This window comes from Gekko japonicus, unplaced genomic scaffold (genome assembly GCF_001447785.1).
Source record: "Gekko japonicus isolate JY-2015 unplaced genomic scaffold, Gekko_japonicus_V1.1 scaffold373, whole genome shotgun sequence".
NCBI lineage: Eukaryota > Metazoa > Chordata > Lepidosauria > Squamata > Gekkonidae > Gekko > Gekko japonicus.
Window position 1 is genome coordinate 1,153,051 of NW_015167542.1, and position 12,756 is coordinate 1,165,806.

Here is a 12,756-nt window from a genome sequence, read left to right on the forward strand (position 1 = left end):
AACACTTTGGAGATAAAATCCCTCACATCTATTCTGACTTGGACTCTGCATTATCAGTGATGGGGCAGATGGTGCCAGGATGCCAATCTGTCCCATTGTTTGAGATACTTTTCAGTTTATTCTGTCTATAGATACGAACAGGACCCTTGGAGGTTTGAGGCCTACTACCTACTTGTCTGACCCTTGCCCTTCCTGGCTACTTAAATCTGCTTGGACAGTGGGCTGACTGACTGGGTCCAAGAGGTAGTTAATGTCTCTTTGAGAGTGGGCGTGGTCACTCCCACTTTGAAACAGGCTGCGGTTTATCTATTTCTAGGAAATCTCAATAACTATTGACCAATCTCAAATGTTCCATTCTTGAGCAAGGTGATTAAACAGGTGGTGGCTGGACAACTCCAAACCTTACTACATGAAGCAATCTGGTTTCCAATCTGGTTTTAGTCCTGGTTATGGGACTGAAACACCTTGGTTTCCTTGGTAGAAGATCTGTGCTGATCATAGTGTCCTTATGGACCACAGTTCTGGCCCAAGATTAAGAGGTACCATGTTGCAGTGGTTCCAGTCCTACCTGGAGGGTAGGTTTCAAAAAGTGGTGCTGGGGGACTGCTGCTTAGGCCTTGGCCTTTGGCTTCTGGGGTCCTGCAAGGTTCCACATTTTTCCATATGCTCTTTAATATCTGCATGAAACAGGACTTCCGGTTTATGGCGACACGCTGGCGGATGCACCTCCTGGACCTCCCAGGGGTGCGATTTGCATGCTAGCAGTTAGGAGGGGGGGCAATTGTTTGCCACCCCCCCCAGAGCCTTTGTGAAAGGCTCCTAGCCATGGGGCTTTTGGAGGGTGGCCTCTTCACCAGCGCGTTGCTGGGGAATTTAGGCGCTCTCTCGCCCCAACTGTCTGCTGATATGCGTCTGACTGGAACTAGAGCCGCTGACCAGGACAAGCATCGGAGATCAAGCATTTCAAATGGACTTTAAGCAAGGTCTCATGACCAACAACGAACAGTGAGTCGAGTAAAAGTGAAATGCCAGTAATTTAAGAAGAAAGCCCTCCCCTGGGAATGGCGAGAAAAGCGAGCAGGGGAGGGGCCCCTCCCACACGCATGAACTAAAAAGTGAGCTAACAAGGAGGGGGAGCAGAAGTTAAAGCATCGAAATCTGTTTTAAGAAACTTACCAGAGTGCGGATAAGCATATGGGCGAATTTCAGAGACTTTAGCAAGTTTATACAAAAGTAAACAATCCATAAAAATGGCATGGGAAAAAACGGAGAGAGAGAAAAAACAAAAGTGAAACCACCGGGGAGCATGAGCCCACGACCGGAAGAGACCACTGAGTTCTCTAAGCTTCTGGCGCACTCTTTACTCTAAAAAAGTTATGAAAAAGGTACAAATGCTCGAAAAGAAGCAAGCTTCGGATGAATTTCAACTTCTACAATTGCAAATGGAGAAAGCTAACCTGGTCCTCCGGTTCCAAGGGGTCCCTGAATCTAAAGATGAGAATCTAAAACAACTTTTGAGCAATGCATTAGTTCCAGTTACAGATTTAAAAGTGGAATACCTCGTAAGCGAAAAGGATGTGGTCTACAGGGCCTACTCCGTTTACATTAAAAAAATAATCTGCCTGGAGAGATAGTGGTGAGATTCTTGAAGAGACACGTAAGGGATTTAATCCTGAAAGCGACTTCAGGAACACCACTGAAAATTGGAGGCAATACCATTAGGATTTTAAAAGATATTCCATTTGAAATAAGGAAGAAGAGAAAGAAGTACAAGGACTTAATCCTCTTTCTACAAACAAACAGCATTCCATACAGATGGTTGACCCCGTAAAGTGTCATTTTCAAACTACAGGATTAAAAAAGAAAAGATTGACTCTGTTTTCAAAGCACGTGAGTTTATGAGACTGCAACTGGATGAACCAGAAGAGGGTGCCAAGGAAGAAGATGACAGCAAACTCAATGACGAAATGGACTCAGTGTCTTCCAACAAGGACTCTGCTTCATAAAAGGGGGCGGTGGCCCCTAAACGAGAATACCAATTGAGGATTAGATAAGATAAAGCAACGTGAAGGCTGAAGAACTCTGAATAGTGCCTTAAAGCATATACTATAAATGATGCTCTTGGGGTTGTCTTTAAACAGCTAAAAAATGGTTAAAAAGATAAATAATTTAGCTTAATCGACTATGTTCAATGTAATACTAACATCTAAGATTAACACTTATATAGACTGATGTAACGATCTCCTATACTTGGGGTTTTAGTTAGTAGTGGTTTTCTTTCCTTTCTCCCTAGATGTAGACAACCCTTCCCCTTTTTTCATTGTAGTTTGTAGTGCATAGAAAATGCAATAAAAATCCCCTCAGGGGACATAAAAAGATATATAAAAAGATGTCTCGTGCTTCCAGACGATCCCAGGGAGGCTGCAGAAACCCTGAACCACTTCCTGGAGGCAATTTTAGTCTGGATACAGGCTAATAAACAGAAGCTCAGTCTCGACAAGACAAAAGTGCTCTGGTGAGTAACAGAAGAGAACATAAGAGAAGCCAATGTTGGATCAGGCCAATGGCCCATTTAGTCCAACACTCTGTCACATAGTGGCCAAAAGTACCAGGTGCCATCAGGAGGTCCAGCAGTAGGGCCAGGACACTAGAAGCCCTCCCACTGTTGCCCTCCCACTGTTGCCCCCCCCCCCGGCACCAAGAATGCAGTGCATCACTTGTTCCAGACTGAGATGCCTTGTGGCTAATAGCCACTGATGGATTTCTGCTCCATATGCTTATCTAATTCACTCTTGGAGCTGTCCATGCTTGTAGCTGCCGCCACCTCCTGTGGCAGTGATGGTCTGACTCAGTAGATTTAAAATGTCCCCCATTCTGGATGCAGTTGTACTCTCCTTGAAGGTGCTCTTGGACCCAGGCCTATGCTGAATAAGCAGGTAGCAGCTGTAGCGAGGAGTGCCTTTTACCAGCTCCAACTAACTAGCCAGCACCAGGCTTTCCTGAGCAGAAAAGATGTAATCTAGTTACATCTAGATTCGATTACTACAATGAGCTCTACAGAGGCTGCCCTTGGAAAGTGTTCAGAAACTTCAGTTGGTGCAGAATACTGATGCTAGGATGTTGACTGGAGTGGACCATAGGACCTTATAACTCCAGTCTTGGCTCATTTACAGTAGCTCCCAATCTCTTTCCAAGAACAATTCAAGGTGCTGGTGTTGATATTTAAAGGCCTATATGGTTTGGGCCCAACATACCTGAAGGACTGCCTACTCCCTTATGAATCTATCCAACAACTACAGTCATCTTTCAAGGCTGTATTTTGGGTGCCCCGCCTTCTGAGATTAGGTGGGTAGCAACCAGGGTAGGTCCTTCTTGATCTTGGCATCAAAAATTCTGCTTCTCTCTTCCCATGGAGATTTGTCTATCCCCTTCTGTTGCTACCTTCCACCAGCAAATAAAGACTTTTCTGTTTTCTATAGCTTTCCCTCAGTGATCCCTCCTTCCTGTCCACTGTTTTTGTTTTTGTATGTATTTTAACTCCGGTTTTAATCATTTTAATGATATGTTTTGTGGGTTTTAATCATTTTTAAGGTGTGTTTTTTATTATGTTTTAATTTGTTAGCCACCTAACAAAGGGTATATAGGCCCCGGTCACACGGGCCGGATATCGCGGGGGGGGGGAGACATGGCTGTTTGCCCCGGAGCGAACTACCGCGCGGCAGTCGGATCAAACGTCCCGCCCACGTCTCGTGATTGGGGGGAGGTGCCGATCATACCTCACTCCTGCGGTGCAGCAAAGAAGCGGCGCCGAGGGGGTTGTGTTGTTTTTTTTAACCCAAGTGTTCACATGCTTGACAAAAAAAAAGTTTTTGCAACGGGACATGGGCGGGCGCCGGATGCCACGAGCTAACACCGGAAACGTGATCTGACGCCTGCCCTTGCCCCGTGGTTTCCGGAAACTAGTACCTCGGAGGTACTAGTTTTTTACAGCGCATCTTCGGAGTGAAGCCTCGGGTGAGCCATGGAAGCTCTACACTTCCCAGATGTGGCGGTGAGATCGCGCCCGGAAAATCCGCCTATCTGCATACAGAGGCTCTAATTCATATTAAAAGCTTACACGTGATGGAGCAGGGCTCATGAACATGTAAGCTATGCATCCAAGGGAGCAAGCCAGTCCTATGTGCTCCAACTACCAATATGACATTTCCTTTTTTTACTCCAAATATCAGCAAGCCTAACAAAGAGGTAAAAATATGAGCAATTATACAACCAAAGGCAAAGACTGTTCCCTCATTATGGTGTTCTTATATGTAAAAGCTGGGCATAGATTCTGTTGTTTTTAATCCTGTACTAGTGTAAAACTGGTGCTCAGAGTCCTGAAACCAATGAAACTTATGAAACACAATGGAACTACCATCAAAGGAGACACAGGAGGCTCACAAAACTGCAACATGTAAACCAGGGCAAAGTAAAACCAGTCAAAAAAGCCCTACTAATGGTTAAAAAAAGCCAAACAAACCAAACAAACCATGATGTGGCAGAGCAAATAAGTCAGTTGGGTTTGTTTGAATTTATGATGCTTCAGCAGTATTTGGTTTACATTAGATTCTCAGCCTGCAATGACTGTTAAAGGAAGCAAAAGGATGCAAAAAATACAACATTTGCAGGATGCTTTATGAGACAGAAACTGCCCTATTGATGTTAATGGCCTTTTTTGCAATTTTTAGTTTCCTGGAAGAGAAGCAGGGCGAAGAGTGACATGCAAAGATTAGGCAGCAGCAGGAAGCTTCTTTTAAAAGGATAAAAATGGGCATTTCTGCATTCACCAGCACTTACCTCCTGCTCACGCTGAAATATTACAACGCGACCCCCCTTGTCCCCTGTCGCTAGTAATTCTCCTGTGTGGTTGAATTCTACTGTAGAGATAATGTCAGCTGAAAAGAAAAAGACAAAGGCAATTTAAGTTAACTGCAGACTGGTGTTGTGCAGGCATCTAAGGGACTCATTGCCTATATGGTTACAGGAATAGCTACTGTCAGGGCTTTGCCTCCCCAGTGAAATTTCTAAGAAGCACTTACATCTTCGATTGTACTTGAATACCATTAAGGGAATTCAGAGACATTATTAGCAAGGAACTGGGCAAGGTTTAAAACACTATAAACAACAATAGTTGGACAGCGTGATTCCTCTTTTCTTACTGGCAAGAGCACCTGGAGGTCTAATGTCAGCCAAGAGGTTGATAGGATGGCATTAGGGAGAAGTCCATGGCCCTTCACAGATAGAAAAAGAAGAAGAGTTGGATTTATACCCCGCCCTTCACTCAGAGTCTCAGAGCAGCTTACAATCTCCTTCCCCTCCTCTCCCCACAACAGACCCCCTGTGAGGTAGGTGAGGCCATGAGAGCTCTGAGAGAACAGCTCTTGAGAGAACAGCTCTGAGAGAATTGTGACTGACCCAGGGTCACCCAGCTGGCTGCATGTGGAGGAGTGGGGAATCAAACCCAGTTCTCCAGATTAAGCACTATACCAAACTGGCTTTGCTAGCACACTTTACTAGTGCTAGCCGATACTAGGGGTCCAAAATTCATGGGAAGGAAATCGTCTTGTGATAGTCAAGATAGGTTTGCTGTGAGCAGATGGTCTGTTCTTCAGTTCTGTAAAAAAAAAGCTTGGGAAGCATGGGCTCTAGTGCTGGAAAAGGAGTGTGGGTAGCATTGAAACAATACCACATTCAAAAAAGAGGAAAGAATCACAGAGTGTAGCAAATGAAAGAGGCAGCCTTCAGCATCATTTGGCAGTGAGGGGAGGCAGTGTTTCCAAAGCTATTTGTAAAAATGGAATGTTCAGCCCAGAAATGCCACATCCAGTAAATGCATGACCTTCCCTAAAATATCTTGCCTCCAAGGTTGAGAACCTGGGAATTAGATGGAATGTTGTGCTAGTTCTCACTGACCCTCATTCAAACCACCAGGAAGCCTCTTTCTAAAAATGCAGGCTTATCTCTACTGCCATTGCATTCCACCAGCACTTGCCTTCAGCCCACACTCTTCTCTTTTGAAAATCATGCTGACCACTAAAGTTGCCACACTCATAACCATACAGGATATCGATGGACAAGCAACCATTTAATAACATATATGTAAAGAAGAACAATGCTTATGGATCCAGATACAATATTCATCCCCAAAGCAAACATATTTTCAACAAAGCTTACAGTTTGTTCCCTTCCATACTCATGCACTACCCATTAATTTTACCATACTCACAATATATCATATTCTCCTACTATCCCAAACACTTTGGAATTTTATACATTGTCCAGTATGCAACAATGCAACCAAAATTCTTGTGCTGTGATCAGTTTTAGTACCATCTGTTGTCTAGGTAGATTCTTTATACAGCAAAACAACAGGACTACCGCCTCAAAGTTAAAATTACATCAGTGCCAAATTTAACTTTTAAAAAGTCCTTTATTTGGGATGCAACCAATTGTGTATTTTTGTGATTTTTTATTATTTTATGTGCTATAAACCATTTCAATCAGTATTTTTTCCTGGAAAAGTGGTATAAATGCTAGTGATAACAAAGTTTACTAAATATAATAAAAACCAGCATTTTCTGCATCCAATTGTCCCGGTCCCAAACAGGACCTCCTGGAGAGAGCAGGGGCAGGGGTGACAGCAGGGGCCCAAAGTCCACCCCCTCCCCTCCAGAAATGGTCCAAGACCACCTGGCATGACCACTGGCAACTGCAAGGCCACCCGCCACCTCGCCTCTTACCTGGACTCACGGGGAACCCTGGCTCAGCAGTAGAGCATTGACCGGGGGCAGCAGGGAAACCGGTGAGGAAGCCCAGCATCAGAGCACACAGGGAGGGCTGGAGGTACACGAAGGTGGCGGCACAGTGCTGGGGTGTGCCCATCTGCAGCCGCACCACGTTTGCCCCGACCACCTGGGAAGGGTAGGAGGCGCGGGGGTGGACCAGTGGCACCCGGCCTTGCACTCGCCAACACGGGCTCAGTGCAAGCCATGGCACCCAGGGAATGCAACAAGGCGGCAGGGGGGCATAGACAGGGCATGGGCAGAGGCAGATGGGGCTGGATCGGCATCGGGACTTTTGAGAAAGGGTGGGGCTGAGCAGGGAGGCAGGGCTGGAAAAGAGACGGGGATAAAAGGGAAGGTGGAGGCAGCCGATGAGCAGGCTGGAGGTCCAGGACATGAGAGGCAAGAGACAGAGTGTGTGGGAGAAGCCAGCTGGACCCCAAGGGTGAAAGAGGGAGGGTGACCTAACCCCCCCCTTCACTACACCCCACGGCTGAGGCGACCCCTCCTCCTTCATTTCTGATCCTTCCCCTTCTGGCCCAACCATGTCACAGCACAGTGGGTGGGCAGCCCTCAGGAGCGGCAGAGACCCAGGACCTCAGTATCGAGGTGGCGATGGGAGGGGCACCGGAGGACAGCTTGGAGAGGCCTGACAAAATGGTGGAGGATGCAGGCAGTGGCATCCCAGTGAAGCTACCCAGCCCCCATATACTGGCGCTAGAGGGGTGGACTAGTATTCGGGCTTGGCTGCGCCCTCCCACCTTTCTCCTGCCACCACCAGACATGGAAGCAGGGTCAGAAGGAGTAGTGGAAGAGGCACAGGAATGGCCCGAAGGTTCCAAGATGGATCTGATGCACTTTGGCCAGTGGATGGCCGAGCATCAGGTGACCCAACAACAGCAGGTGGCTCAGGCTGTGATGATGAGGGACTTGCAGCAGGCCCTCCTTGCGGCAGGACAAATGCCAGGTGGAGGCGGCGGGGGATTGCCGCTGACCAAGGGACCTTGGCCCCCATTGACTAAATTAGGCCCAAAAGACAAGATCGATTTGAGTGTACTGCAGCAGCAGCACGATGGCTGGCGGACCAGTGGGCCTTTATTCTAGGGCCATACTTGACTGTGGAAGCACAGGTCGAGACCGCGGACTACTTGAAATTAAAGGTGGACATACTGGGTTGGTATGGGGCCACCCTGGAGGTATATCAGCAGAAGTTCCAGTCTGTCATGGGTGTGGATGAGGATGAGCTGACAGAGCCTGAAGAAACCACAGCTGGCCCCTCTGAAGCAGCAGAGGAGGATAGCTGGCAAGTGCCTGTAACAGCAGTCTTCATGCCTGGCCCAGATAAGAAGGAAGAACTGCAAGCTGAAAGTCCTCCCGACTCACCCCCATGGGTGACTCGTTTAAGGGAGCGACTGTGGCAAAACTTAGCAACCAGGCAATGAGAGGCCAGGCTACAGGGGAGACACTCAGCTAGCCCAGAGTTCTTACAGAAGCCTGGGTGATTGTGCAGCTGGCTAATTGGTGGCAGCATTTAACTCCACAATCTGGGCAGTACTCTTTGTGGAAGCAACAAGTCAGCTTTGTGCTGCTTGCATCCACTTCGGCTCGGCTCTTGCACTTAGACCTTTGGACCCCCTGGCTTTGGACTTGGCTCTGTGTTTCTGGCTCCTGACACCAGCTTGGCTTGGGACTTTACACGGTCTTCTTGGCTCTTGACCTTGTCCTGTTCTCTGGACTCCCTTTGACTGGCACCCCAGCCCGTGACACAGTCCCTGGTGACCCCCAGATTGGGACGTCCACTGGCTGAACCCAACCACAGAGAAAGGATAACACATTGTGGAACAGGTGGTAATCAAACAGCTCCTGCAGATTCTCCCCACCAGGATGCACCACTGGGTGGCCTGTTGGTGACCCACCTAGTTAGCGGAAGCACAGAAGTTGTGGGAGAACTTCCACGTGGCAGAGAGCCAGGACCCCCTGCTATGAGTGAATGCTGGCCGGGGAGGTGGGAACCCCCCAGCAGCCCTATGGTGGGGCACGCTGACCCCCCTGGGAGGGATGGCCTCCAGAGGAGACCTCCCATGGAGGAAGGGCCTGGATGAGCAGAACCAGAGCTGGACCTGGTACCCTGCCCTTCCAAGGGGCTGCTGCAGGCCCTGCAGCCTTGGGACCAATGATGGAGTGTGACATGGGGGAAGAGCTTGTGATGCAGGTGGCAGAGGCAAGGACCTGCGCTGTGCCTTGGATGGCAGTGATGACCTTAGGAGGGAAGCAATTCACAGCCTTACTGGATAGTGGGAGCTTGGTATCCATGATCCCTACCCAGCTGCTACCCCTGAACTTACCAGTGGTCTGACAGGCCATAATCGCATGCTTCCACGGTCACATAGACAGATGCCTGGTGGTTGTGGTCTTGCTACAGTACCTGGGGCGGATGTACGAGGTCCCACTGGTGTGCATGGAGAAGCTGCCATGCCCAATATTGTTCGGGCGAGATGCCCCAGACCTGCTGGAAGCTATTGGCCACTACCAGCAGGGGCCACAACAGCCCAGGGATCCAGTTCCTTAGGGGACATGGCAGCTCTGGTGGAGGAGTGGGGGTCAGGACAGGAGGTGCTGAGGAGGAGCAGTCAGACCCAGAGGAAGGCCTGTCCATGGGACCCCAGGACGCAAGAGAGCTGAGACAGCAGCGGGATGCTGACTCGCAGTTTGTTGCAGCACAGGAGGATGAGGAGTTAGCTCGACTATGTGGTCGGGTGGTGGTGAGTGAGGAGGTAGTGGTGGATCCTCGGCAGAGCCAGCGGATGCCCCAGGTTGTCCAGGTGAACAGGGTCTGGTATAGGAGGGTGAATAGGAGGTTAGGACCCATAGACAAGCTGCTGCTGCCCGCACAGTATTGGGAGGTGGCCACAGTTAGCGCCCATGGCCATCAATGGGTGGGACACCAAGGCTTCAAGAACACCATAACCCATATCCTTGCCCACTTCTTCTGGCCTCCCATAGCTCGTGACGTAAAGGGCTTCTGCCAGTCCTGTGGGACATGCCAGCGCATGAACCTAAAAGCAGCCTTGAGGGGGCCCCTGCCCCCCTCCCTATCCTAGGAGTCCCGTTCAACTGGATAGCCATGGACTTTGTTGGCCCCCTTCCACGAACCTCTCAGGGACCCCTGCTACATATTAGTGGTAATGGGCTATGCAACCCGGTACCTGGAAGTGGTCCCCTTACCAAGCCACAAGAGCGCAGGTGTGGCGCAGACATTGTTGCAATTATTCACCCATGTGGGCCTGCCCCGAGAAATCTTTATAGATTGTGGTTCGCCCACGGCAGTCCACCACCCCCAGACCGATGGGCTGGTGGAGAGAATGAATCAAACCCTAAAGGGGATGCTAAGGAAGGTAGCGCAAGACCAACCCATGTCATGGGACCTCCTAGTGGGCCCCATCCTGTTTGCAATCCAGGAGACCCCGCAGGTGTCCACAGGGTTTGCCCCATTTGAGCTCCTCTATGGACGGGTCCCCAGGGGTATCTTGGGACTAGTGGAAGGACAGTGGGCCCGGGAAATCAACCCCCACCCGAAGGACCCCTGTGAGTACGTGACCCGACTAAAAGAAAGGCTGGGGGTGGTCCAGGTGGACACCCAGAGGAACCTAGAGGACCTGCAGCAAAGGCAAGAATGCCGGTACAACTGAGGGGCCCACCTACAGGCCTTCCAGGAGGGAGACCCAGTACTGGTATCCCGGGGAGCAACGTCTAGGCCGCACGGTGACCCCTGGCAGGAACCCTTCACAGTGACTCATGTTTTGGGGGCCCTTTCCTACAAAATGCAGCACGGCTCTCACAGGAAGGACTGCAAACATCTGCACATTATATTAACGACCTGAGAGGCTGGAGGCAGATATAGTAACAACTTGTCTACAGAGCCTGACAGGCTGTCCAAGGAGTCGCTACCATGGACCACAGAGGAAGAGGGTCCGGGTCTCCCAGCTCTCAACCCCAGCGTGGACAGGGGGCAACAAGCAGAGGTGGGGGAAGTGCTTGACCAGGTCCCCGGCGTCTTCACATCCACCCCTGGATGTACTCACCTAGCCACGCACTGCATACCCACGACCCCCGGCCATGTGGCATGCACCTGATGGAGACCGGTTCTGAGAAAGCAATAGGAGCCGATTGGGAAAGAGATCAAAGAGATGCGGGCAATGGGTGTTACTGAACCATTACAGAGCGCTGGGTGCAGCCTGGTTGTGCTGGTGCCAAAGCCCGACAGCAGTGAATGTTTCCAGTTCCAACAAAATCTTGAGGTATAATTTCTTATTTGTTAGTAAACTAATATTCTACACTGTGGAGAAATGTCTTAAATATTCGATAGCTCCCCCTTATTTTATTTTGATTACATGATTCCAGTGATGTTAAAGATGGCAATATTGCTCCACATGTTTAGAGTGCTACTTCACACTATGCTATTTAATCATAACAGATTTGAAAAGTATTGGAACTATCCACCACACAATCACATCTGATTTGGCACACCATTACTTATTTCTTACTGTTCCATTCCACTGAGAAATGCTCAGTTCCCACTTGCAAAAGTTTTTTTGTTAATGCTTCAATAAAACACTGCAATAAAGCATGTTTAGGAAATACTGTAGAAAAGATGGGAAAAGCCTGGGAGATTCACAAAACAGTTAGTACGCTATGGGGAAGCAGAAAAAAAATTCTGGTAGCACCAATCTGTATTTGGAAGCTGTAAGTGGCCCAGGTTTCTAGCACAGCTTCCAGTCACAGATTAAATCATATATATTTTATGTATTTTTCCTTTTTCTTGTAAACCACAACACGTATATCAAAGATAGATCAGCATGATAGTGCCAAGACTGCAGCTCTAGTTTGCCCATCTTCCAAATCCGATCTTTAGTTGCAGTACCTGGAAGCTTGATAGAATTCAATAATATTCAATTATTCAAAAGCAAAATACATTTGCTAAAATAGACGGCTCCTTCTGCAAGAATGGTTAACAATTTACAAAAGCTATGCTTCAAAAAGGTTGGAGTGAAAAGTGTTTACACTGCATCAAGGTAGGCAGGTAACCTGCTGATGAGTGAATTTATCAGGGCTATTCTTAGAAAAAAATGTCAGAGGTTAATTCCATTGCAATTACTCTCCTCCCTGTCTTCAGCAATTGCTTTTGAGTGCAGCTTTCACTGAATGCAAAGGATTGCTAGGGCAGGAAAAAAATATGGCTTCCAACATAGCAGAATTGCTGTTTAAAAACTTGTTTTTTAAAAATGAAAGCTTTACACATTTTTTAGCTTTTGGCATTCATTTCCATTGTGTGAGAGATTGAGTTTAATGGTACTATAATTTGTCTTCATTCTCTGATTAACATACACATTCTAAATTTCCTTACAAGCTTTCACTGCTGCTGTTACAAAGCACGTAAGAATGCATGAATATGGGTACTAATGAATAATAGAAAGACTTAAAGTTGAATACATGCTGAAGCATTGTCTTGAACATATCCTAATTTTGAACTCAGCAACAGGGATGCTATTTGGGACAACAGCAATGGCAAAGAAGTGTAATTCCCTTCCAAAACCCTCCCACACTGTATTGGATATACATGCAAAAGACCAATGTATGGCAAGGAGGCAATAACGAATCTTCACCTATGCCATGTTTGCCCTTATTTGCCCTTTCACCCTGTGACAGGGTTGCTTCCTGCCAAGACCCAGTTCCCAGCTAGCTGTGCCTAGCATTATATTGCATAGCTGAATTCAGAAAACAAGTGGTGTAAATAGGCAGGGTGCTGGATGAAACAGCTCCCCCAGACAGATGCCCAACTCCTTGCTCATTTTGTTCTCAGAGCATAGCTATTCATCTGTATAAAATCCTTGCACCACCACCCACCTTGGCCCTTCAGATTCTGCTGATAGCTCTA

General features: G+C 48.1%; 1 protein-coding gene across 1 annotated transcript in view; it reads right to left on the reverse strand.

Moving 5' to 3' along the window:
• The window catches only part of PPP2R2B (protein phosphatase 2 regulatory subunit B, beta), a 154,855-nt gene that overhangs the window by 140,602 nt on the left and 1,497 nt on the right, over positions 1–12,756 (reverse strand). The window contains exon 2 of the mRNA XM_015413609.1: positions 4,837–4,934. Within this exon, the coding sequence (XP_015269095.1) occupies positions 4,837–4,934 (98 nt within the window). The remainder of the gene's footprint in view (positions 1–4,836; positions 4,935–12,756) is intronic.